At 54.1% G+C, this 27,233-nt stretch overlaps 1 protein-coding gene and 1 long non-coding RNA gene across 2 annotated transcripts in view; one reads left to right on the plus strand and one right to left on the minus strand.

The window, feature by feature from the left end:
* The window catches only part of HCN4 (hyperpolarization activated cyclic nucleotide gated potassium channel 4), a 45,199-nt gene that overhangs the window by 2,821 nt on the left and 15,145 nt on the right, over positions 1–27,233 (plus strand). The window contains exon 2 of the mRNA XM_023255072.2: positions 21,843–22,266. Within this exon, the coding sequence (XP_023110840.1) occupies positions 21,843–22,266 (424 nt within the window). The remainder of the gene's footprint in view (positions 1–21,842; positions 22,267–27,233) is intronic.
* LOC123385862 lies at positions 6,802–9,582 on the minus strand. The gene is made up of 3 exons (XR_006599018.1): positions 9,243–9,582; positions 8,562–8,672; positions 6,802–8,455 (listed from the first exon to the last, which is right to left on the minus strand). It is a non-coding gene; the product is annotated as an uncharacterized LOC123385862 (long non-coding RNA).

The raw sequence follows: 27,233 nt of genomic DNA on the forward strand, positions 1-27,233 counted from the left end.
ACCCTGGATGGTGAAGAGCTGGGTTGTTTGCATCAACGGGAAGTTCCCCGCCGCCTTCCTGATCTTACTCTGCCCATCTTGGCATGTCTGTCTGCAGTCCCCCTACTGCAGAATCTCTCACTAACTGCAGGCTGCCCAGGACATGGCGGAGCGGGGGTGGTGGGGGTGGGGGTAGGGAAGGGTGGATGCTGCACGATTGATAAATGGGCGACAGGATAAGGGTCAGACTGGGCTTTGAATTTGGGTTTGTGCAACAAGCAACAGGGACCGGTAGCCGGAAACGCACATCTCTGTGCGCAGCCTTGTAGCTGTCTGGGGCTGGGTGGAGTGTAAGAAAAGAAATCCAAGAAAGACCGTCTGTGTGCATCTGGAGGAGCAGTGGTCATACCTCTAGGCCAAAATAGCTGGTCTCATCTACACAAGGTCAAAGAGGCAAGGGCCTGGCTAAGTTTTCGGAGCTTAGGAAACCCACCAAACTAGTGTCACCCCCACCCTCAGCACCCCAAGCCTCAGTCCTTTGAGTTTCAGCCACTGGCCTTGTTTGGGCTTCTATATAGAGCCAATCCCCACTGCCTAGCTCAGCCTTCACAAGAGCTTCTGCAAGCATTGCTCAGGCCAGTTGAGGATTTATTCATCATTTTGACGGGCAGGAAGCATTGATCCAGCAGAATTGGTTTAATAAAGAATCGCCAGCAAACCATGATAGATTGAGTTTGTGGTTTGGAGTTCAGGGCTCACTGTCATGGGCTGCTTCCGACATCTCCCATTCCTGGGGGAGGAAGGTTGGGTGCCTCTTCCAAGGGCTGGAGTAGACTGTGCTCTGAGGGACCTGCAGAACCCGGGCCATGACTAACACTCGGCTTTTCTTGGCTTCCTGTGATTTTCTTTACCACGACCCCAGCTACTCCATGGCTCCTCCAGGTTCTGTGGGTTTGTCTGGCCTCCCCTTCCCCAGTCGCCTTTTGAAACTGCTAATTAAGGTTTTGTTGGACTCTTGGATCCTGGATGGGTCCTTCCTTCCATGTGAGCCGTGTCCTGGGACCCGGGTTGGCAGTGCAAACCCGAAACGAATAAAACAGTGTGTTTTCAAAGAGAGAAGAAAGGAGTGGTGACCCAGAAGCCTGTTGGGCTTTTAAGTGTCAGGCCCAGGGGGGTCTGCCTGGGGGTGTGTACGCCTAGGTGTCTGTCTGTGCAGATGTCTTGGGGCTGTGTGGGTAGACATGTGGGCTGGCGCAGAAGTCCCTATGTGGGGTGTCTGTTCTGGAGCTACTCCTGTGCCCCAAACTCCAGTTTGGCCTTGAGAGTGGAGAAGCTTGGCCCTTGTCAGCCCTCTGCTCCTCCTTCTAGCCTGAGCCTTCTGAGGCTGTGAGGAAGGGAAAGGTAAGGAAGGGAAGGGCCCTAAAAGGTCCTTTCCTTGGGGCAGAAACAGCTGGGCTCTGAAGTCATGGAACCTGGGCCAGTGCCCTGATAAGTCCCAAAGGTGGCCTCAGACTGAATTCTTGTGCTGGTCCCTGGCCCCAGGCACTGCCATTGCCCACCTCCTATTACCTGCCCAGCCCTGTCTGCTATGGGGCCCTGCTTGGGTTGTGAGCTTTTTCTGAGCCTCAGTTTTCCCACCTAGAGAAATGGGAATCTTGTTGCTCGTCTCAGACACGACTCGTACAACTGTGATCACCCTGTCGACGTAAGCAGCTCCAGTGTGCTGTCAGAGCCCAGTGATGCTGCTCTGAGCCACGCTGCCCCCGCTCTCACTGCCTCCTTCCCTCAGTCCTGAGTGGACCAGATGGGCCTCTATCCTTGGCTCAGACCAGTGGTTCTGAACCTGTGTCAGAGACCTAAGTGAGAACCTGCTGGAAACTATAGGGTCTCTACTGAGAAAAAGGCACACATATCCAGACACAATATGACGTTCAATTTCTGGGGTCTGTGGACTCCCTAACTGGAAAACCATGTAGGTTGTGAACCCCACTCTGTCTAGACCATCCCAGAAAGAGTCCTGGTCTGGCAGGGGCAAGTGCCAGCCTCTTAGAGCTAGCCTTCCCTGGGGCCCTCTGTAACCTGAGGCCTGGGCCTCCCACTGCTGGCGGGATGGAAATGAAAATGGAGCAGAGTCAGATGCCTGAAGGAGGCACTCTGGGGACTAGTTACTTTTCTGTTTCCTCAGTCCCACGCCCATCCCTCTCCCTTCCAACCCTGGGCAGGACTATTTGCATAGGAGGTGGTGGGGAGGAAGGAGGGAGCGGCCTGGCCCTGGGTAGGATGGGGGTGGGGGTTCTGAGGTCCCTCCTGGGTGGGCCTTGCTGGAGGCCATTGCGCAAGAATGCTGCTCCTGCTAACGGGAACACAGGAATATAGGTGTTCCCTCCATGTGTTGTAGGGTAGAGAGCCAGGCCTGAAAGAGCTGCAGGCCTTGCGGCGCCAGGGGAGGGGGAAGGGCGCCTTGGTGCAGAGGGGAATTCCAAGGTGAGCTGCCTGGGCCGTGCTGTCAGCTGGCACAGTGGGCAGCGGGATTCTCCAGGGACGAGGACGTGTTCGACCTGATGAGGCTGGGCTGGTGGCAAAAGCCAGCACCCAGCTCGGGGCTGAGGTGCTCCCCGGATGCGAGGTGCGCAGAAGGCCCATGGGGCCAGGCCCCTTGCACCGCTTGGGCGGGGAGGGCTGGGCTCCAGGTTCTCCCCTTGCAAGACTTCAGTCCGTGGGCTGACTACCACGTGATGAGGCTGGGGGCTGCTCCCCTGCCCAACCCTGCCCCTGCTTGTTCCCTTAGCTTCTGTGAGCTGTGACGCTTTGGGCTGTCAGGTGGCCTGCCTCACACAGGGCTGGGATGTCTGCCTGCCTGTCTGCTTGTCCCTCTGCCCTCCTCTCCCATGCTGTAGGGCCCCTGGGTCTTCTGGGATGTCCTCTCAGGCCACCACGGCCGCTATCATCCGTCTGTCCCTGCCTGACACACCCCCGGGCATTTGGATGGAGTTCTGTGTTTGTTCCAATGCAGTGCTTCTCACATCGCCATGGCATCCAGCTCACCTGGGCATCTTATTAAACTATAGATTCAGACTCATTAGGTCAGAAATAGGGTGGGGTCTGACATTCTGTATTTCTGATAAGTGCTCAGGTGATGCTATGCTGCTGGTGCCCAGCCCAGAGCCAAGCTTGTAGGACCGGGGTTCAGATTGGGTGTATATTCTATGCTCGTCCCACGCTCCCTGACTGAGTTCCCTGAGGGCAGAGACTCTGTCTTCTCCAGTTGGCCTCTAGCACTGAGCACAGCAGGGTGAATTCTGTGAACTGGGTTGAGCAGCCCTCCGCCACAGAGGTCAGCCGCAAGCCTGGGAGAGCTGGATTCACAGACCCGCCTCCCCGCCTGCACTGCGGCTTGGACCCTGCTGGCCCTGGATGCTGGTTGTTGGGATGAGAGGAACAGGGGCAGGCCAGGTGGCCAGAGGACCCTTGTGAATCCATCCTGTCCCCTTGCCTGGGTGCCTTCTCTCCCATTCAAAGGCCAGAGGAACGGGCCCGGCTGGAGGAGCAGTGACTGCTGTGCTGCAGGGAGGTTTCTGGGAAGGGACAGATGTCAGTGAGAGAGTCCAGAGGTGTCAGGGTAAGAGGGTCAGTGTGAGATGGCTCTGATAGTGGCTGCCCGGGAAGAGAAAGAGACATCCAGTAACAGCGGCTGCCTTGGTGCCTTGAGATTGTGGTGGAGGGGCGTTGTCTGAATCTTAATGCCCCGTCCACTGCCCCACGCCATGCCTAGCAGCCTCCCTGGTGGGTGGGACTTGTCACTTCTCTCTGCCCACTCCCACCCTGGCAGGCACAAGTCTACATACTGATGACAGAGCTGGCAGTGTCCTCACAGCCCGAGTGGCCCATGTCACAACACTGGCCATCATGGGGGAATTCACCCAGAGTAGAAGGTGCAGCCCCGGTCGCTCAGGCGGGGAGGAGGGGCTTGTCGTTCAACCAAGGAGGCGGCCAGCTCCAGCACATACACCCCTTGGCTCAAGGGCTCCGACAAAGCTGCCACTGCCAGTTGCTAATTAATAGAAGGGCTACTAAGGCCGGCCAGGCGGTCCTGCTTGGGCCCAGGGGATGTTGAAGAATCCACGTTCGTCAGCCAGAACAGGCCATGGGGAGGGCAGGGGCATTGCCTTGGCTTTGGAGAGGATGTTCTCTGCCAGCCAGGCTTTACTGGGAAAGCATTGCCAGGGCCCTGGAGATCTGTGATCCCAAAGCCTAGGAGGCCACTCAAAGACACTCTTAATCATCAGCACCTGTCCAGAATTGAGGAGGAAGCAGCACAAAGAGGTGGAGAGTACCCCGTCACCAAAGGTACTCAAGATGTGACAGCAGTACTTAGACGAGAAGTTGCTAAGCAGCATCCCAGGGACCAAATACAGCGCCCAGATGTGTTCTGTTTGGGCAGCATGGTGTGTCATAACAACTCAGAGACAGTGCTTTAAAATGGAAAGATGTAACATAAAAATTTGGCTTTCGGGCTTCTGAAACATTGAGAGCTCTGGCAGTTCTGGCCCCACGTCCCACACCATAGCAGGCAGCTGGAGCAGACAAGAGGCTGCCCCCTTCAGTGTGACTTTTGCTCTCCAGTTGCCCACTGTCCCTAAGGTCCCAGTCGTGTCATTTATGCACGTTTAGCTACCTGACCCCTGAGGCTTCTGAGTTTACAACCCTAGATTCAAACCAACTAAAGCCAGGTGGATTCACAGATCAATAGCTACCATTTGTGAACTATCTGTACCATGTACCAAACTGTTAGAAGCTTTTATGTCTCATATTTTATTTACTCTTCACAGTGGCCTGAACAATAGGTTCTATTACCCCCAGTTTCCAGATAAAGAAACTGAGTCTCCTTCCTTCCTTTCTTCCTTCTTTCCTTCCTTCCTCCCTTCCTCCCTTCCTTCCTTTCTTCCTTCCTTCCTTCTTTCCTTCTTTCCTTTCTTCCTTCCTTCCTTCCTTCCTTCCTTCCTTCCTTCCTTCCTTCATTTCTTCCTTCCTTCCTTCCTTCCTTCTTTCCTTTCTTCCTTCCTTTCTTCCTTCCTTCCTTCCTTCCTTCCTTCCTTCCTTCCTTCCTTCCTTCATTTCTTCCTTCCTTCCTTCCTTCCTTCCTTCTTTCCTTTCTTCCTTCCTCCCTCCCTTCCTTCTTTTCTTCCTTCTTTCCTTCTTTCCTTCCTTCTTTCCTTCCTTCCTTCCTCCCTCTTTGTCTCCTTCTTCTTCTCTTTTTGTTAGCTTTAAAAAGCTAGACTATGAAAGTAGTTCAAGAAAACATTCTCCTGAGAATAAAAACGGGAGACAATGTTTGACCACACATTATCGGTGAAGAGGGGCTGTAGGAGATGGGGCTGCGCTGGCATGGGAAGTTTAACAGGCCTCAGAATACCAGATCTGGACAGGCCTTAGCAAGCTCCTGGTCGAAAGCCTTTATTTTATAAAAGGGGAGCAGAGAGGTGCCCTGAGTCGGCCTGCGCACTGAGTGTGGAGGGTGTTTAGGATTCTCTCTCTCTTTCCTGCTGCCCCCTCCCCCGCTCACGCATTCTGTCTCTAATAATATGAAAAACTTAAAATAAAAGGGGAGCAGAGGACTAGAGAGGGGAAGCCACTGGCCCAGGGTCACAGAATAAATCCACGTCAGAGATGAAACTGGAACCCAAGTGGGTTATGTAACATCTGGCTGCAAAGATCATAAAGTTCCACAGTCCACCCCTAGACCCCAGCCGGAGGTCCTGAATGGTCTCTCACCGGAGCTTTTTCTGGTTGCCCCAGCTCCATGCCTGAATTTCGAGATGATGGGTATTTTCAGAGTCCCTTTTTAATTTAAGCTTATCCAGTGAGAAGGGAATCTTTCCATATCAGCAACTTCAGACTGAGACATGCTTGCCCTGACTCCCCACGCTGGGGCTGCTCCGCCCCTGGGGATGCTGGACCAGGATCCTGACTGGTGTGGAGGCCGTTGGGATTTTGACACCATATCCAGATGCTGTTGATGCACCTTTCTTCAATAGGGGCGATTAGGGTTCCTAGGGGAAGGGGGAGTGGTCAGTGGTGTCTGTGTTCTCTCCACCAGAGAAATAGGTGGTCACGTGGTCTGTTCCTCACATCCTCCAGAGAAGTGAGGAAGCCGAGTCCTGGTTTAGGACTCAGTGTGTGTCCACGGTCGAGGTTCTATCTGAGGCCACGGTCTGGGCCCACGCTGTGACCAGGCTCAGGGCTCAGCCTGAGACCAAGATAAGGCCTTGGTCTGAGGTCAGGAACTGGAGCCCTCCAACAGAGTCCCAGAACCAACGTCAGTACCTTGCTGAGGCGTCCAGGGCTTGGGCAAGGTGGGCGTGTGGCCCAGCCCACCTTGTGCCCTTCCCCTTTCTCAGGCTCCCTGAGCGCCTACACCCCTTAGCATCTGAGCCAGCTGCCTCCGGTCCTCTCTGGGAGGTAAAGTACAAATTATAAATAAACAACAGTGCCACTGCTGCCGACGCCGGAGTCACCAAATCTCACACGTGACGGCTCCCCGCCCCACTCTGCTCCCGCATTGTTTGGGGCTGGTGTCTGTCTTCCCAGCCAGGCAGCCGGCTCGGGGCTCCAGCACAGCCGTGCTCAGGGCTGGGCAGAGGCGTGTGGCGGCTTGACGGAGGGGCTCCCGACGAGCCACTGCACTCCCCGCTCCACAAACTGTGGAGCCAGCAGCGGGGCCTCCGGGTCTGCTCACGGCAGCTGTGGGGGCCTGATAATTGGCTGCTGATGATTTTGTGTCTGTCTAAGCATTTATCTGTGTGGGTGGACGTGTTATGTCTACGTGAAGAGGCTTTCAGACATTAATGCGTAACATGGGGCTGGCTAATACGCTGTCTTCTGGGCCTGGTGGGGGGCAAGCTCAAGGTGGAGGGGGATGGGGGGGTCACGCCCCCTCAGAGACCAGATGCTCCATCCCAAGACCGCTTTCACCCACTATGGTGGATGGGGGTCACTACCTACCTGGCAATATGAGAATAGGATTTCAGCGCCTCTTAGGGTAGATCACTATGGATTGATGGTCAGGGAAGGCTTCCTGGAGGAAGCAGATCTGAGCTGATTTGAAGGAAAGAGAGAACCATTCAGCACACTTTCTTGTAAGTAGGTTTCTGGGAGATGGAGCTAAGGGGCTGGGGTGGGTGTTGGCAAGCACTAAGAGCAGGTCACTAAAAATCTGCCTTTTTTTTTTTTTTAAGATTTATTTATTTATTTGAGAGGAGGGAGAGAGTGCGAGTGAGCAAAGGGCAGAGAGAGAGGGAGCGAGAGAGAATCCCACACAGGCTCTGCACTGTCAGTGCTTAGCCCCAAGCGCGGCTCGAGCTCACCAGATGTGGGCCTCGAACTCACGAACTGCGAGATCATAACCTGAGCCCAAGTTGCCACCCAGGCGCCCCCAAATCTGCCTTTTCGGACCTGTACTCATTCAGCTCTGCCCTTCACCCTTCAGGACTGTGACCCCACTGCCCTGGGTCTTGCCCCTGATGCTGAGTATGTGTGCATATGTTTGCATGCGTATGTACGTCCCTCTGGACTGTCTGGGTTCTTGTGGCCCAGGCGGCTCTCCTGGCCCCAGCTGCACAACCTCTGAGAAGACCCTGTTTCCCTGCTGTACTCAGCCTGGAAGGCAGGTGTTGCCACCGCATTAATGTCACTGAGTGTGTGGCCTGGAGCCCAGAAGTAATTACCCTGCAGTTCCCTGTTGCAAGCTGGAGCAGCCCCTGTCAATGATTAACGTGCGTCCCCGGCCACTCATCGCCAAAGGCAGCCAGGGGTTTCTCCCACCTATATAGTCTGTCAGAGGATACGAGGTGCTTGTTCTTTTCTGCAGGACAGGAAAGACAAGCCTACAGGGCCACCAGCACCTTTTAGAAGAAACATGGTCTAGCTGGGAAGACTCCACAGCTAGGGCCTGTGTGTGCAGCATCGGGGCTGGCCCACCCTGGAGCCCCCAGATCCTCTCATCCTGAGCTTTCCTGACTTATAACTGCCCACCCCTTCCACGCCGAGTTTGGCCTCCTGACCCCCTTCCTGTTCCGCTGTATGACCTCAGCAAAGTCCTTTCCTGTCTCAGTGTCCAGGGTCAGGCCTCCGTCTGAGGCTGAGAAGAGAGCAAAGCTAATTGCCCAAATAGGTATTGAACCCGTAATCCTGACCCCATTAGTACAAATTGAGCCAGCAGGGCAGGGACAGCACTGCTGATGAGTAGAGCTGATGAGAACCTCCCTCCCTCTTTCTGGAGACTCCGCCGAGGCCTATCGGGGCATGATCCTGGAGTTGTGCAGCCCCTGGCTCCTGGGGATGTGGGAATTCCTTACACACGCGTCTCTTTCTGCAGAGGCTCTGCTAGCCCTCAGTGCTGGGGGCCAGGCCGGAGGCTCCCTAGTATGTTGTGTGGCATCCGTGTGGTCTGCTGAGCTCCGCCATTAGACCACGGCCCCTGTGGGAGTGGAGAGCAGGCTTTCTTGTTCCCTAGGCAAACCCCACCCCCCTTTCCTCCAGCCATCTCTCCTGGGGGCCAGTCTTCCCCTCCTGGAAGCTCAGACCTGGCCTCGGAGGAGTTTAGATGTGAGGATCCGTGGAGAGCACAGGTCGTAGTAGACAGCTGTGACTGGAGGGGTCCTCGGGGCAGGCCAGCAGCACCTTCGGCTTTGGAACTGGCAGGGAAAGGAGATGCGACAAGCTGTTCATCCTGTCCCAGAGGCTCTGAGGAGTCCTCATCCCTCTGTGTTGCTCCACAGCTTCTGGGGACAAGCCGAGCCCCCCACCTCAGACCTCCCCCCATCATAAGAGACCAGTGAATGCTCTGCTCTGCCCCGTCCAGCTGTGAGGACTGAGCCGAGGCCTCACCTCCCTGCGCCTGCCTTTCCTCATCTGAAAATGCTTCCAGAGAGGGGTTGGGTTTTCTCAAGACCCCAGAGCTGAAATCGGCAGGCTGCAGAGACCCCTGGGAGCTGTATGCAATTACGGATGCCTGGGCCTCCCTGTGTGGGGCCGGCGTGGGTAGAATTGTGGGGAGCACCGAGATGATTCTACTTCTGTCACTTTAGGAGCCAGTGAGCTGGGCACCCCTAAGGCCCTCTCCGCGCAAGCAGTCTGCAGCTCTCTGAGTGCACTTCGTCTGCCTCAGCCCTCCGGTGCTCCCCAGAGCCTGGGGGTGAAATGCCTGCTCCCCAGCCCGCCATCTGAGCCCATTTATGATAGGCCCCTCTCGGGGGAGTCGTTACCTTTTCTTCTGTTAGCAATCAGAATCGTAAAACCCGGAGGCTGGCGGGACCCCAGGGAACATGGCCCTCACTCTGCGTCCTTGTCACACTGTGTTTTCCTAGATGGAAGGCAGCGGAGTCCCATCTGGCTCATGTTCTCAAGAGCCCAGGCGCCTCCAGGGAACCCCCATCCCAGCGAGAAGGGGGCCATGTAGACCCTCCCAGAGTCAATATTTAGCTACTTTCTGTGGGGCAGCCCTCCCGCGGCGTCCTTGTCCTCATTAGCCTCATCTGTCACCAGAGCACCACTTCTGCCCTGAATCCATCTCATTTCCCCCTTCACACTGGTGCTCCCTCGCTCAGGAGCAGGTGAGCGCCCCTACCTGAGATCCCCCGAGGTTGAGTTCACGTGCTACTCCACAGCAGTACGCTATTTTTGTTCCATTCTCCTGAGAGGGGACAGCTGTGCTTGAGCCTTCTTTGTTTCCTGTCAGCTGGGCGGGTAAGTTCTCCAACTGCTAGTTCCCTCCCCATTTTTCCCCAAATGGTCTTGTGAGCTGGGTGAAGCTCAGAGAGGTTAGGCCGCTGGCCTGAAGGCACACAGCATCGTGGCAGCTCGGAGCGCTGGAGCGTAGATGACCCCTGCTGTACACATGTGTGTGTCTATGTGTGCTTCCTCTTACATTAGCGTATCTGTGCATGCACAGACTGAGGGTCTCCAGAGGAAGTCTGAGCCCATCGGAGGAGCGATGGGCTGATATCTTGGTATTCCTTATGGCGGGGCCCGTGCTCAGTTGTGCCTTTGAGAAGGTGCAGCCACAGTCCCTTGCCTGGAGGAACTTTCTTCCTCTGCAAACTTCATGGCTTCTCAGTCTGGCCTTCGGGTGGCCCCCCCCCGTCTTCTCTGCAGACCAGTGTTGGGTTGGGGGACGGGGTGTCAGAGTTCTCTACGGTTTACACTTCTCTCTCAGCGAGCTCTCCATCTGGCCAGCTGCCCTTGGCTGGCCTCTAGCCTCTGCACTGCAGAGATGCATGGAGTTGGCGAGTCTTCAGAGATCGGCTGGTTCCATCCTCTCTCATTAGTGGGGAAACTGAGAAAAGGATTATGAGAGGCAGGGACTTGTTCGGGGAATACAGCAAGTGAGAGATGGAGAGGGGACTAGAACCGAAGACTCGTGTGCCCCTGGCCTAGATTCCTTCTGCTGTGCAGCGTAAACCTCCTTCCCGTAACCACAACACTGACCTTCCTGACCAGTGGACACACTCGGGCCATGTCCTGTGTGGGGCTTTAGTGCCCAGCAGGCCATGCTGCTCCGTTTCTCTGTCCCTGTCTCAAGCCTGGCTGAATTTCCCCTCCAGCTACCCCAGCCAGACAATCCCCTCACTACCCGCCCCCGCCGGCTTATGGCCTCATCTGCCCATGGAACTGGTCCGGATCATCAGCTCCCGTGTGGGGTGGGTCTGTCCATCCACCACACTGAGGGCTCCTTGTGGTGGGACCAGTCCACACACGTCAGTATCCCCATAGCCCTCAGGCCAGGACCTGCATGTTAGTGGTCACAAGAATAATAATGGTGATGGTAACAGCCTGCATGTGCTGAGTATTTACACTGTGTAGCAGATTATGAATATCTCACTGAATTCTCCCAGAATCCTGTGAGGTGGCATTAATGTTCTCATTGTGCACATGAGAAAACAGGCTCAGAGAAGTTAAGTGATCTTTCCAAGGCCACACAGCCAGGTATTTAAACACTAGAATGCCTGACCTCCCTACCATATGCTATAGCCTGGCTCCTTGGTGTAGTCCCTGGATCAGCCGCCTCGGTGTCACTAGAGAGCCTATCAGCAATGCCGATTTCAGCCCCCACCCCATACCTAGTACATCCCAGTCTGTGTCTTGGTGAAAGCCCCAGGTGATTTGTGTGCATATTAAGGTTTGTGAAGCACTGTGCTGTATGATTGAAAGATCACAGAAGGGGAAGATTCCATCAGTTACAGCCCTCAGCTCACCTCTGCTTGGGGAATAGCGGAGTCTAGCCCTCACTGTATGCTGAAAGGCTAGGGCCTCAGCCCCAGGACAGGGAGGGACTGCGCAAAGAGACGGGGGAATGGGTCTTCTTTGGGACTTCAAAAGCAAAAACAAAAACAAATTTTGTTCCTCAAGTCACATAGAAAAATTAGAAAATAAAAATGCGCCCAAATCGCAGCTAGCCACCCATAAACCAAGCACCAGATGCCCTTGGTGCCGAATCTGTTTTGGAGGCAGCCCCAGGCTGCCGGCTGAGGGAGCAGCTACCTGGGAGCCCTGTGATTCTGAGTCAGAGGGTTTGAGGTGGGTTAAAAATAGAGCCCTAGTGGCCAGGGGCTGGTGGGAGGAAGGGAGCAATTCATCTTTTACAGGGGGGAGACCCCCAAGTCAGGGTGGTTGGTCAAAAGAGTGGGCGGTGAGAATGGGGGTTTATGCCCTCAGACGCCACACCTGTGGGCCCAGCCTGGCCCTGGTTGGTTGCCGGATGGCGGAGTTCCAGCCTGAGGGAGAGGGAGAGTCTACAATGCCAGCCCAGGGGCGCAGGCAGGGAGCACCCCGCCCAACCCCCAGACAGGCTGCCGGCAGCGTCTTCCAGTAGGGGTGGGGTGGTGAGGGGGCTGGGCTGCACCGCCTCAGAGAATAACGAACAGGAGCCTGGACGGGGTGGGGAGCAGGGAAGGATTGGTTGACGATCCAGTTTTTAAGGTTGGGAGGGAGAGAAGACAAGGAAGCCAGCTCGCCTGTGTGCGTGCCCACGTGTGTGCTGTGGGCGGGCACGTGGTCTCCTTTGCCTATCACACCTGCCCTTCAAATGGCCTCCCTCCCTCCTTCATCACTGCCCTCCTCCAAAAAATCTGCTCATCCTGACCTCCCCGTCTTGCTAACACATTTCCTGCGTGTTTACTCTGGCTGCCTAAGAGCTTCCCCCGGGGACCCAGTGTGTCTGTCTCCTGACACACGCGAGGGGACTCCTCCCAGCATGGGGCATGGTCATCGGCTAAAGGCAGGTTTCGGAGTTTTGATCATAAAGGGAATATTTGCCCACTTTTAAGAAAATAAAGAATCTAGAAATAGAACAGAATGTAGGAAATATAGAAAGGTGTGATGGAGAAAACAAAATCACTCATAATCCCACCACGTAGCAGTGATCAGCGTTAACGTTTTAGGGTAGTTTTTTCATTTTTATTTTTGGCAGTCTCCCCCCCCCCCCCCCCCCCACTGGCAACAGCCACTCATCTCTTTAGCGATAAGACAGTTTTACCCAGAGGCCACTGCCCCCCTCGCCCCACCACCCACCCCCAAGGCCCAGCTCTGTGTTCACATCTCAGAAAAGGAAGAGCAATCGTCTCTGCTCTCGGGGAGCATGTGGCGGGGCTGAGGACAGAAGACTCATGCTGGATCTGCAAGGTGGGGGCAACACAGGGGGATCCTAGGAGAAGATCCTAGGAGAAGCCTCCTTGCTGCTCTTGCCCTTTGCCCCCTCCCCTTGCCCACCTCCACCTCCTGGATCTCTGTGCTAGGCCTATTTGGGGAGGAGGGAGAATCCTTAAAATCCTCATGAGAGGCCATGCCCTTAATGAGGGGGTGTTCGATTACCAGGCGCCTGCACTGGTCAGGCTGGAAATGGTCATGCCTACGTTGAAGCCACTGTGTCCCCCCGCCAGCTCCTCCTGTCATCCCGTTCTGTCAGAAACCCCAACCCGCATGCGTCTCCTGGCCTCTCATTCACCTAGTCCCCCTTGCTTCCTCAACTCTGCCCTTCCTTCTCTGTGAATTTTCCACCATGGTTTTCAGCACCAGGTAGGGGGGCCATTCTCTGATGGATGTTCCTGGGAGTCTTGGAGTCTACGGGGTTTGGACAGGATAAGTTCCACCCTGATCATCCGAGGCCCTGTGAAAGCCTCATGGGTCTCAGTGAGCTGCCATTTCACGCAGCTTCTGCTGGGCCACCTGTCACTCAGCTTTGTTCCCCAAGGCATGCGTTCGTTCATTCATTCACCTATCCATTCACACATTCGTCAGGACCTACCATGCAAAAGGCCCTGAACGCCCTGTGCCAAGTTCCGAGAGGCACATAGACCACGAGATGAAAACACACACCATTTCATCGTGGTGTGATAAATACTATGCTAGGGCAACACACGCAAGGGGCACCTAACCAGATTTCCTAGGATACAAAGAAATGACGCCTCTGAGCCAAGGAGCCTGGGGTGGGCAGGGGCGGGGAGGAGAGACCCAGGCAGACGCCAGTGTGTAGGCAAGCCCTAGAGGACAGGAGGCGTAGTGTACATGGGGCACTGAAAGCTGCTGGTATGTCTGGAGCAGAGCGACGAGAGGAGGAAGGGTCATGAGACACGGGGAGGAGGCAGAGTCCAGATCAGGATGGCCCTGGGGGGCAACGGTGAGGAACGTGGTTTAGCTGGGAGCGCAGAAGGCCTCTGGGCTTGGCAACACATGGAGAGTGGATTGGTGGCGGGATGTGGACCCCACCCAGCGCCCAGGAGCCCAGTTAAGGAGCCATGGGATAGGCCCGGTGGTGTGCTGCTGAGACTCTCTGAGTGGGTGGTCGGTGGATGAGGGAGATGGAGGGTGTCTCCCAGGTTTCTAGACTGAGTGTTTGGATGGCTGGAGGAACACGCGCTGGGAGCACAAGGGTTTGGAGGAAGCTGTTTCCTCATACCTGGATGTGACAAGAATGAGGTTCCTGCACAACATGCAGGTTTAAAGGGGTGGCTGGCAGGCGAACACGTGGGTGTGGAGCTTTAGAGAGAGGCCGAACAACGGAGGCTTTGGGAGTTGGTGAGGTCACCCTGGGATGGCGTGTAGAGAGAGAAGGTGCCGGGGCCCAGAGGAACAAAAGCACTTAAAGGTCTTGCAGGGGAAGAGGAGCCCCTTCGGGGGAAGGAAAAAGAGAGGCCGAGAAAAGGGAGAAAGCCCAGCGGGGCGAGGGGCCTCCACAGAGTGACCCGCAGTGAGGGTCAGCCAGGAACAGACCGCAAAGCACCCAGTGCTTTGGCCTGGGGGGCCGACAGGAGTGTGGGAAGTGAGGGAGAGGCGCCTCTTCCAGGAAGCTCATTTCTGAGGGGAGAAGAGATAAGGCAGCGGGGATCCGGAGTGGTTCCATTTTACTTTTTTTAATGAAGGGAGCTTAAAAGAACAAGCTGATGGGAAGGGATGGGTAGAGAGGGAGACCAAAGATACAGACAAGGGAGGGGTAACCTATGGGTCAGCATCCCTGGGGAGGGGGAGGGGATGGGTGTCAAGAGGCAGGTGGAGGAGTCACCGAAGCCTTTGGGACCGGAGGAGGGAGGTGGATGAGGGAGAGGCAAGCAGGGTAGGGGTCTGGCGGCAGAAAGAGAAAGGGGACATTCTGGTGGCTTCTCTTTAAGAAGTAGAAGACGGTGTTCTCTGCTGAGATGGGCGGAAAAGTAGTTTCAGAGCTTTGAGGAGAGGAAGTGATTTGAAATGGCTGCTGGAGGAGCAGGGTGTCGGGTGTTTCCTAGGGTCTCCTGGAAGGCTGGGCTGGTGGAGGGGAAGGCCGGCTGAATATGGAAGCCTTGATGAGGAAAGTGAGGCACAGGAGCCAAGGTGCTTAAATATTTTGTAGGACAGGTCTGAGGTTGTGGGGTTTTCTGCAGTTTCGTGAAGCACTGAAGGGTTCTGCAGTTTCGTGAAGGGTGAATGGTGGTCCCGAGCCAGGGTGTGACCTTGTGAAGTGGGTGCTGGAAGGACTGGGCGAGAAAGGTGGATGACCTGGACCAGTATGTCTCAGGGGAGGAGAGGGGGCAGAGGGTTCTGTGACTCACGGTTCCTGGGACAGACACTAAGGAATAGACTTAGCATGACTGGCTAAGAGAGCTGGAGGGAAAGGGGGTTGGGGCGAGAGATGGAAGAACTGGGGACAGTGACATGGTCCATCCCACACTGCAGGAGCGGGTGACTGATGTGCGGTCATTAGAGTCAGGGCACCAAGCCACTGAGGAGCTGGGCGTTTGGGTTGATATACGGAGTAGAAGTCACCCAGGGCGATGGCAGGGTTTGGAGTGGAATGGGAGGTTGTGAACCAAGTGTCGGCACTGCCAGGGCCCCCAAGGGTGGCAGATGGATGTTGGCAGGATGGTCAGAAAATGACAGGATGCTCTTAAGATCTTGAAAACATTCCAGCGCCGGCAGGAAGTGGCACCAGCGTGAAGCGGGGAGGATGCCGACCCCACCCCCCACACTGAGGTGTGTGGCACTGGGAGAGTGACATCCTTAGGACACAGCGAAGGCTTGTTTAAGGGAAGCGCTGGAGGGGTCAGGAAGTAAAGAGGTGGAGGATGAAGGTGAAGAGAGCACAGGAGACAAGTTCAGTGAGGGGAGGAGAAGCAGAAGGAGGTACAGAGTTTGGGAGAGAGGAAAATACTACGAGCCGGATTGATATTTCTGTAGAGTAGTTAAAAGTGGGATTCTGGAGGCAGGCTCTTCGGGCTTCAATTCTTGACGCACCATCTATAGCAAACTTCTCAACTTCTTGTGCCTTAGTCTCCTCATCTGTAAAATAGGCATAATCCTAGTATCTCCCTCGCGGAGTTTTTATGAGGATTAAATAAGATAATCCATATAAGGTATTCAGATGAGTAAATAAATGGGCCTGGCAAATAATAAGTCTCCAAAAAACACTGGCCCCTGGCCCCCTCCAGTTTCGTTGTCTTCACTGTCACATGGGTCAGTCGTCTGTGCTGGGCCTGGAACACCAAGGGATGGCTTGGGAACCCAAGGGGTCTCCCCGCTGCCATCCCTGTCTCAGACACGAGGACTCCCGGATTTCTGGTTTCTGTGATTTGTTGGGAGGCAGAGAGGAGAGCCTGCTGAAAGGGGCAGGATGCGACAGCTGCTCCCAGGCACACAGCACGGCTACACAAACTTCCCGGAGGAGGAGGCAGTCAAACAGGGAAGGGATTTCACAAGCTGGGGGTTCAGGAGGCTGGGGTGGTTCTCAGGAGAAGGAGAAGTGAGAATGTGGATGGCGATAGAGCCAGGGGTCGGGTGTCCGGTGGCTACTGGGAAGGAAGCAGGAGAAGTGGGGCACAGGCGAGGCCAGATCTTGGAGCTTCAACTTTCTTCTGTAGTTGTGGGAGTCTGCTCAAGCTTGCAAGGAGTGATGTAATCATAATATTTGGGAAGATAACCCAGAGATCGTGTGAGTTGGAAGGAAAGAGTGTGGAGGTTAGATCCAGGTAGGCAGCAGGGACATGGGTCCAGGTGAGGAGCAGTGAGGAACTGATCTAGAACGGAGCGGTCAGGGACAGATCCAGAAGCCATCGTAGAGGATGCTGGACAAGACTTGTCACTGCATATGGGGCCTGCGGGAAAGAGAAAGCAGCTGAGGACGGCTTTGTGGTTTTAAGCCCAGGTGATTGAAATGCTGACTGTACCATTTAGTCCTGAGGAGGAAGATGCTGAGTTCAGCCTTGGACTTGGGTGCAGGAGCCAGCGGGCCCTCTAGGTGGCAGGTGGGAATGCAGGCCTGGCGCTAGGAGAGGTGTCTACACAGAGGGAGGGGGTAGAAGATGGGGCCCTGGGTGTGCCACTCACCGGGGAGAGAGCATGGGGACCCTGGCCTGCAGTCAGCATTGTCTGGGACAAGGCCCTTGCCCTCAGGGAGATGCAGCGTTCTAGGAGGTCCAAAGCCAGGGCTCAGGCTGGGCTGAGGCTCCATCAGTGAGAGGTTGGAGAAGCCTGGAAGAAGTAGCCCTTCAGATGAATCCTGAAGGATGGAAAAGAATGTAATGGGCAAAACACTGACACTCTTTCTTCCAGCTGGCAGGAGTCCCAGGGAATGTATGCAAACATGTGTGTACGAGGGAAAAATTAACAGGAGCACATGGATGAAACGTGTACAAAAATGTATTCAGGGGTGGGTGTGTGCATGTGCACGTGTGCAGGTATGTGCACGTGTGTGCATGTGCATGCATTTGTGTGCGTGAGCATATGTGCTCACGGGCAAGCATGGGCATATGTGGGCAAGAGGAGGCTGAAGGAGGCCATCCCTGTTCGGCTTCTACTTCTCCTGCTCCCATTTTATTACCCTTCACTCCTCTCAGCCCCTAGGAAAGAAGAGGGCCCTTGGTCTGGTCCTTGAGTCTCTGCGTTCAGGATCAGGAGCCTCCTATCTTCGCTTCCCTCAGCTCCCTTGAGACCATAACCTTCCTCTCAGACCAAATGATGAAATGCTCCAGGTGTCAGTGTAAAAGGGCTGCTTGGCTTTTTGCCATCCCCCGTTCCTTCTGCACATGAGACCTCCTCCAAAGCTGGCCTTCGGGCCACATCCGCCTGCTGAGAGGCCACCTGCCTGCTTGGATGGCCAGGTGGGAAGGAAGGTCCAGGAATGAGGGAGGACAGGCCTGGGATCATGGGGCTGAAACCGCGGTGAGGTGTGTTGCTGGCCAGGGCTTCCTTTTATCTTTGAGAACACTGGGATACGGGAGGGTCCTCTGGCTTTGGAGAGAACAAAGCCTCTAATGCAGGCATGTGCCAACTCCAGCATGCCTGAGTCTGGCTGTCCATGACTTCCCTGCCAGGGCTTGCCACACGCTACCATGGAGTGTGTACCCTGGATTGTGGAATTTAATTATGCATGACTCCAGGGACAGTGAGATGCTAGGGAAATAGGGGGCATCCAGCTCAAGGTTTTGGAAATGTTACTGTTCCTCCATGGACCTTAGTTTTCCCCTTTTACAGATTCACACAACTGTACCTGGTTGCTGATGACCAAGGTGCTTTTAATATTTGAAAGGTGTGCTACTTCCCCCACCCAGGAAGCACCTCAGAGGGCTCTGACATCAGGAGGATGGGTCTCCTCAAAACCTCTTCACAAGTCTCTCTTCTGCCTCTTTTTAAAATCTTATTGAGGTTTAGCAGACATGCAATGTTATATTCCTTTCAGGTGTAGAACACAGTGATTCAACAATTCTATACATTATTCAGTGCTCACCACTATAAGTGTAGTCACCATCTGTCACCATATCTCTTCTCCTCTCTCGTCTACAAGAGAGGACCACACCTGCTGTGATAGGCTACCTCCCTAGTGTGATGCAGAGATGCCAGTAAGGCTTGTCTCCCTCCCTGCATCCCATTGAGGTGCCTAAAATCCTAAGCAGTCAGGCTCTCAAGTCCCCCAGACCTCTCTGAATCTCGTTCTTTTCCTCACTAGCTGTGTGGTCTTAGGTAGATATTTCTTTCTGAGCCTCAGTGTCATCATCTGCAAAACACAGATGTTAACAGCCACCTCAGTGCTGGTGTGGATTAAATGAAGTAATGCATGGAAAGCACAAAGCAAGCGCTTGATACATGTAAAATGTTTTGGAGGCTTTATGAATTCGGTCACTAAGGAGCCCCCGTAAAAAAGCCCAGGGACATTAAGGAATCACTTGAGATGCTTCTAATCACTGGGGTTGGCAAGAAGAGGGGCCCAGGGAGCAGAGGATGCAGTGGGGAGGCTGTTGCAAACTGTCCCTGGCTGGACCAACAGAATGGGGCTCGCTGGCGCTGGGAGCTGTCCGTGGTGCTGAACCATTTCCTCACCCCTCGTCCAGCCCTGCTTTTGGATGTCTGTGGAATCATCTTGCAAGAGTAAGGAGAGGTCGTCTCCAAGGCCAAGGACAGGTTCCAAAGACCAGCTCCTCCAGGAACACTTTCTGGCTTCGCCCTTCTGAGCCACCAGGAGTTCACCTTCTCAGCTGCATGGGCTGCTGCCTGGGATGGTTTCTTACATCATTGCTCAACTTGTCTTCTAACTAAGCCTTGTGCTCTGACTGGACCATGAGCTCCCTGAGGTCAGGGCATCTGTCTGCCAAGGTAGATTGGTTCTGTTGTCTGACCGTTCGCAGAATATTGTGGTCCTTGACTTCCACTCCTGGATTCTCCCAGAATCATTCTAAGCTCCCTTCGACCCCCACCCCCAAGTAGATGCTTTGCTTTGGCTCTTCCTTGGAAGATTTCATCTTCCTCCCTCACCTCCCTCACCTCTTTCCTGTGAATTTGTTGCCTTACTTAGTGATACAGATAGGCATAGGCCAGAGCATTTTACAAACGTCAATTCATTTCATTCTTACAACAATTCTGCCAGTTTGGTACTGTTATTATCCTCATTGAGCAGACAAGGAAACTGAAGCATGGAGAGATTAAGTGACTTGCTAGTAAATGATGGAACCAGGAATTGAACCCAGGTTGGCTGGCTCTGAAAGCTTTTCTTCCCACTATATTATGCTGCCTTTTGGGTAGTTCTGTGATGCTTCAGGATAGTGGTTTGTGGGGAGGAATGCTCCAGTATTCCGACCCCAGCCCAGATCAGGCACCAGAAAAATCCCTTAGCATCTGGAAACTCACGATTGAAATAATTAGTCAGAATGCAAGGAAATGGTTGTTTTTCCCTCATGTAATTTGGTTTTATGAAGACCACTAAATGCAAACGTTCTCCTGTTAATTACTGTCTCAAATTTGGTCTGTAATTGAGGGAACTAGAGCTGGGAAAAGTGTAGAAACCCGCTGGAGTGGCAGGCCTGCCCGAGTCAGCACTCCCAGCCGCTTTGCGCCCGCTCTGTTAATTTTAGAAACTCTTCTAGCCTGGGTGTATTATTAGCTTTATGTACAGAGGGCCACAAGGCCCTCAGTAGTCTCTCTATGCCAGTTTTGTTTTGTTTTGTTTTGTTTCTTCCAAGAGATTAAGTGAAAAGGAATGGTGGCCATGTGTATATAGGGGTGTTTCCATACTGTGTGTGTGAATGGGGATACCTGTTTGTGGCTTCTAATGAGCATCTGCAGCTGTCTTTGAATGACATGCATGAGGCTGTGTAGAGAGTATACACAGCTCAGGAACACCCCGTAGAAGCTGAAACCATTCTCTTGGGGCCCACGAGTCATTAGCAGGATGTGCTGCATTCTGTGTAGTGGGTGTGATGACTGGGGTGGGTTCTTGGGTCATAGATTGGGTTCTCCCAGATGGCATAGGGGTATTGGGGCTGGAGAAAGGGTGGTGGGTTGTAGAGCAAGGAAGGAGCTGAAGTTGACCTCTTGGCACTAGCCTTAGAATGAGAATATTTAGCCTGAGAGGCTCCTGACTTGAAGTCTTTTCTTGAGGCCCTAAATGGCATGGCTTTCAAAAGAGCTCTTCAAAGCTGCCTTTCCAGAAGCTGCGCTTCCCTGAGCTGTGTGTTGTGGGACAGCTGTCTTGCCCACCTTTAGTGAAGCAGGCCCTACCCTCTCCTTGACTCATAGCACCATTTTGCATTTGGCAAAGGAAACATTTTGCTGGGAAGTAATATTTTTCCAAACCTGGAACTCTTCTGGCAGGAGCACTTTGGACCCTCTGAAGACTCGAGGAAAGCTTGTCTTTTTGTCTCCCACTCCCTCCTGGCTTTCGTGTAGTTGAGAATTAACGATGGCTGAAAGGTTATTTCTCTTGGGGGAGAACATGCTTATTTCTTCCTGACTTAATACCTTTACCTATCATCGTGTAACTGTCTAAATTAATAGCAGAGGGAAATAGCTGGGCAGTGCAAGTGTTAGATCTTGGGGCCAGCCCTAGGGTGGCTGGTACTCGGGCAGGGTCCCTGGGATTGATTGATCACACCTTCTGGACATGGGTCTGTGCCTACCTGTGCTGTCTGCACACTCCAAAGGGGCTCCTGATGAGCCAGGTGGCTTCACCCTGAGGGGGCCCTCCCCACCTCCCGCAGGAAACACTTGCAGTTGCTTTGACGCATTAGGAGAAATGATACTCTAAAGCCCCCACTGATCTCACTCCATCGCATCGAGTGGCACCTCACTGGTGCCTGAAATCCCCTTATTAACACTTCCTGCCCTTGAAGATTTCACTGTCCTTCCCTAACCCTGTGTTAGGATGCAAACCTCTGAGGAGAGAGATGGTCAGACATTTTCTGGCAATAAGAAATAGCCTAAAGGGGGACCCCAGAAAGTCAGTGTGGGTGAGGGCCAGTTCAGAATTATAGGACAAAGCGTTGAGGCTCCATCCCTGATTGCACAGTGAAGAAACTGAGGCCCAGAGCAGGGAGGCCACCTGCTTGATGTCACACAGCATGTCAGTGACAGAGCTGGGACTGGATCCCAAGCGTCCTTCCACCCAGACACTTGCTGTGTGTCTGGACCTCCCCTGCTCTCTGGTCACGGTCTGTAGCATGTCTGCCTGCCAGCCTGTCTCAGACCACAGCTGACCCTCAGGGAGAATGGAGCAGCTAAGCCTGAGCCTGGGGTGTTGTGGGGCGAGCTACTCCTGCTGCTAAAATAGCTTTGCACTTCTCTCTGGACATCATCGCTGTGGTTTGCTTTTCAGCCTGAATCCCACTGGGGAGTGGGGATGGGGTCGGGGGAGCAGACAGAGGGGCAGGCAGAGGGTATCCTTAGTGAAGGAAGAGCCTTTCTATGCCAATCTCCATATCTTCCCCTGGTACCCATGTGCATTTCTCACCCAGTGACTCAGAACCTCCCGAGACTTCCTTCTTCAACGTTTGCTGTCCCTTGGAGTTTTCTCCCATAGTCTGTAGCTCATTCTGTCTGTCCTCCTGGCGACTGACCCCTGTGTCTCTGGGCAGATTTTATTGGGACCTGACCATGCTGCTGCTGATGGTTGGAAACCTAATCATCATTCCCGTGGGCATCACCTTCTTCAAGGATGAGAACACCACACCCTGGATCGTCTTCAATGTGGTGTCGGACACGTTCTTCCTCATCGACTTGGTCCTCAACTTCCGCACAGGGATCGTGGTGGAGGACAACACAGAGATCATCCTGGATCCGCAGCGGATTAAGATGAAGTACCTCAAAAGCTGGTTCGTGGTAGATTTCATCTCGTCCATCCCTGTGGACTACATTTTCCTCATCGTGGAGACGCGCATTGACTCAGAGGTCTATAAGACTGCCCGGGCCTTGCGCATTGTCCGCTTCACCAAGATCCTGAGCCTCCTGCGCCTCTTGCGTCTCTCCCGCCTCATTCGATATATTCATCAGTGGGAAGAGGTGAGTGGTCAGACCCAAACATCTTGGGGGAAGGGGTATCTTACCCCCAGGGGGAGTAAGGGGCCCCCAGCTAATCTCAGATAGTTGGATTTGGGCTGTCAGATTGTAGCAGGCACATCTGCTCCGAGAGGACAAATATTAGTAATTTCTTGACCTCTTATGTGCTAGATACTGTGAAACTCACTTTACAGGCAGTATCCCATTGAAGTCTCTAACAACTGTAGAGAGTATCATATAGGTACATCGTTTTTTACATAAGGAAACCGAGAGGCAGAAAGTTTAAGGGATTTATATCAAGTCACAGAATCAGTAATTGATGAACCTGGATTCCAAAGCCTGCACTGTTAACCATTGGACTATATTGTAGGAAATGCAAACTCATGAGCTGGCAGGGGCCAGGCAGGGAACGCGAATGGGTGAAAAGGGCCAGCTGAAGGCAGTAGAGAGTGTGGTAGACTGGGGAAAACTGAAGAAAACATTTTCTGTCTGCCTCTACTCTGCTCTGGCCACTTGCTGCCAAGTGAGAAAGGGCCCAGGGTTGCTAGATCTATAGGTTGACCATGGGATGCAGAAATCTGGATTTTTGTGCAAATTTTGTAGGCAACTCTATTAGGTATCCTGGGAGTTCTTCTGGAGCAGACCCTGAGGTGAGGATTTGCATGAAAGTGGCTTTTCTCTCAGTGGGGTTGAGGTGGGGAGTGTTTCCAGGAATCATCTGGTGGGGGACTAAGGAAGAGGGACACACGAAAGAAGGAAGGAGGCCCAACAAGGGTGACATCAAGCAAAGTCCCATGGGGAGCTCTGGGGACAGCATACCTCACACCTCTTACCTCACACCTCTGAGTTGTCCCAGTCAGGGCAAAGAAGTTGGAGTTTTTATATCCCCTTGCGTGTCTGTCATTAGTTCAGGGTACTTCCTGCGCTCAGTGCTAGCAGGCGAAGCGGCTTCCAGCAGCCTGGGGCAGGTCTCCGACAAAGAGCCGCAGGTGCTAGCCATAGGGAGTGAAAAGCTCCGAGGAGACTGGAGTTGTGTGTGCACAAACTGTAAAGGGATCCTAGGGGCTGTGGGCAGAGCACTGGCTACAGAAACTAAATAAAAAATTGTAAAAGGACTGGGTGTAAAAAAACACTGCTCTGAACAAACCTAACTCAGCCATGGGCTGAATGCAGTCATCTGTGGGAAGGACAAGAGGAGGGCTATGGGCTGGCGTTTGAGAAAAAGCAGGTGACCTTGCAAGCGCTTCTGTCTGTGTCTGCCACCATCCACCTTACACCTTTTGGCGGCGGCGGCAGGCAGGCCAGCCTGGAAGTGTCAGGGCGGAGGTAGGCATACTCTGTGAGGCTGCCCACCTTGGGGTCTGGAGCAGGCTGTAGCCTGGGGAAGCTTCTACAGAGACGTATTTCTTGCCGTGGCTCACTGCTGGTCTTCTGGTCTCCAGGACCCCTCTGCTTGGTTGGACAGAAGTTCCTATGCTCAGGACACAAAGCCCCCACCCCACCCCACCCCAGCAACAGCCTGGGCCCTGGGCAAATAGCACACATGGCTGATGGTTAGAGCACTGGCAGATTGAGGTCGGAGGTGTCATGAACACCTGTGCTGCAGAAGTGCCTACACCGGCCTGGCAGCATCCCTGCATGGCAGAAATTTTCCTTGCCTAGGAAAATTTGCATTATTCCTGCTGACAGAGGAGGGGCAATGACTTGCCCAAGGTCATGCGGCAGGCCTGTGGAAGAGCTGGAGCAGAACCCAGTTAGCTCTCTTGACTCCCAGCAATGAGAAGTGCCTGTCTGGTGCAGTGAACGGCCACAGGGCTTTACACTTCTCAGACCTGAATGAAGATCCTGGCTCCACACTGCCTGGTTCTGTGACCTTGGTGCCACCTTGCCTCCCTGAGCCTCAATCTCTTATCTGCAAAGTGGGTCTAATCCTCACTGGATTGCCTTGAGAATTAAATGGGATGGTATTTACCAATGCTTAGCACAAAGCCTGGTGAACTATCTGATAAATGCCCCTCCCCAATCACTTGTCTTAATAATCCTCTATACCTCTATGGGAGGGGTTGCTTTTCTCAAATACTTTCTAACCCTTATCTTATTGGCTCGCCACACCTATCTGGCAAGGCAAGCCAGGCAGGATTTATTATTCCTGATTGTCAGCGAGGACAGGGGTCAGAAGAGTCAGCTGCCCCAGTGTTAGGGTCTTGGACCTGGGCCTCCTGATTCCGGGTTCCATGCACTCCCTGCATTCTTAGGTCACCTGAATGCGGGGTGACTTTGATTCTGTTATCTGTCCCTCTGTTAGGGATGACTCCCAGCCGAGATTGGGAAGGCAGGCAGCGGAGCGGGTCGATGGGTGGCGTGAGGAGTTCTGTGTGACGGGTCGGGTTTGAGGTAACCATGGGACATCCAGCTACGGAGAGATGTTGGCATGTGGGGCTGAGCTCAGGCCTGACAGGGGACAGTGCCGGGCAGGAGGAGGGGACGGTGGCTGGGCCCCTTTGAGTGGCTGCGGAGGAAGAATGGAAGCATATTTCCTAGAATGCCCTGACAGGCTCGTCCAAGTCAAAATACTGGGCCACGTTGGTTCCCTCAGTCCCTAAGATACCACCACACCCCGACCTTCTGTTTTTCTTGAACTTACAGCTAGATTGTCATTAAAAGCAGAGAAATAGCCACTCTTTGCCTTCTCTGGCATTGGTTCGTGTCTCCAGGCCCCTGCCCCCTGGGAGCCATCCTTGCTCCTTCCTCATGCCTGGGCCCTGAGGGCCATGATATCTGGGGAGAAGTGGCAGAATGGCCAGTGGTTCAGCAGGATAAGCCTGAGAATAGAAACTAAGTGCTTCTTTCCTGTCCCTGCACCATGCGTCCTGGGAGCTCTGTCCAGGCCTTCTGTCCCTGCTGCCTCTCTGGGCTATCCAGAACTGGTCAGGCAGGCTCTTGCCCTGGCCCTTTCCTGGGGCAGACAGAGGCCCCAGGAGGCCTTAGGTCAGGGCTCTGAACTAGAAGTTGGTACTTCTAGAAGTGGGCAGAAGGGAGATCCCAGGAGGCCAGATGGATGACTCCCCACCCCCTCCACATACACTGTTATCTTGCCTATCAGCTGGGGAGGAAATTGCTTTGAGCTGGCTTCTGCCGGGCACACCGCCCTACCAAGGGCTCCCATTGGACCCCTGGGATTGAATTGGGTTTTCCCAGCTGGTCCCAGAAACCCTGTCTCCACATCCTCAATAGCCTGCCCCAGTCCTGGGGCTCTAGCCTCAACTTGGCCTGGAGGCAAGAGCAGGGAGACCCTTGAGGTCCCAGGTCTACATGAAACATGAGAAAGGAGGTATTTGGTAGAGAAAACCCTGCTCTGTCTCCTCCTCTAACTCCATATGTGACTCTCTTTCCTTTTCTAGCTTCACTTTCCCCAACCGTCAGGTGTGCTCTGATGGTCTAGGAGGTGGGAGCTTGGTCCCCACTCCAGCCTCTGTCGGCAAGGATCGTGTTAGCTGATCCTGAGGACATGGTCTTCAGCCCCGGGTGGCAGGTAGAATGGTAGCCACCTGTGAAGAGGAAATAACCCCTGGTGAAGCTGTAAGATGCTAGACTCCTGACCCCCAGGCTTCAGCCCCCCATCAGACAGTTCTCTAGTGGTATTAGCAGGTGTTGGAAGTTAGGGGAGGGGGAGGTCTCGGCAGGTGACAGCCACCCTCTCAGAGGATGCCAGCCTCTGCCTCCATCCCAGGCGATCTAGGTCAGCATCCTCCACCCAAGCCTCTCCCAGCCAAGCCTCTTCCCTCCCTCTGAGGTGTGAGCTTGTTACAGGCACAGAGGCTATTGTTAGAAACCTTGGTCGCCCCCCCTCCGGATGTTCCCCTGCAGGCCCTGCACCCCAGCAACCCATCCCAGAATCCTCTTCTTTCCCTCAGGAGCGGGGAAGCCATCCTGGGGAGGAAGGCTGGAGGCAGGAGGCTGGGCCGAGGCCGAGCCTCCTGATGAGTCTCCTCTCCCATGGGCCTCAATTTTTCTATCTTTTGGAATCAAGGAGTGGTCCTCGGGGCAGGGGGTTGGCCCTGTCTATGCGCCCCAGGAAGGGGCTCAGCATGACCCTCAGTTTGGGCACCTCCAGTTTCTTCCCAGGATACACATGCAACAGCCATCCTCTCAGGCCTGGGATTGCTGACCTCAGTGTGGCCACTGGTCCCTGAGACACAAGGAGAAGTTATTCTTTTTCCCTGAGGAGAAGACGAGTCCCTGGGAGGTAACTCAACTAGGTCCCAAGAAGAGGCCTTGGCAGAAACTGCAGTTTCTGGTCTCTTCCCAGGACTGAGAAATCAACTCTGTCTTTGAAGGCTGGGGAAGAGAGGGAAGGAAAGGAACCAACATGCATTTAGTACCTACTGTGTACCAGCTGTGGACATCATCTCTCCTTATCCCCAAGACAGCCCTGGGAGCTGGCAGTTATCGACCCATTGCACAGATAAGGAAACTCATCTGTGATGAGAAGGGGTTGGCCGAGGTAGAGGACATGTCGCTCTGTCTCCACACTGTGGCCAGAAGATACGGAGCCTCCCCCAAGTGCCCTGCGGGGCACAGAGAGCAAGCTGCCCAGGCTGCCCACCCAGCAAGCCTTGCAGGGCCTGGAAATGAAGTACTCAACCCCCACGGTCAGAACCAACATCGTAAACGGGGGTTTTAATGAGGTACAAAGAGCAAAACAAATATTTGTGTAGTGCAGCTGACTTGCGGGTGGCCTGTGGCTCCAGCCCACAGCAGGGACACACAAGTGTTCAGCAGCCTCTCCCAGCAACGTCCAGCCTTACTCTCGGCAACCACACCTGGGTGCCGTAGTGTCGGGGCCGGGGCGAGTGACCTTACCACCTGGGTGCCCTCCTAGCCTGAATGGATGTACCCCCGACCCAACTCTTGGCAGGAAGCTCAGATTTTGCCACGTTGGTGCAGTCAGCCACAATACCCCTCACCCC

This window comes from Felis catus, chromosome B3 (genome assembly GCF_018350175.1).
Source record: "Felis catus isolate Fca126 chromosome B3, F.catus_Fca126_mat1.0, whole genome shotgun sequence".
NCBI classification, from domain to species: Eukaryota; Metazoa; Chordata; class Mammalia; order Carnivora; family Felidae; genus Felis; species Felis catus.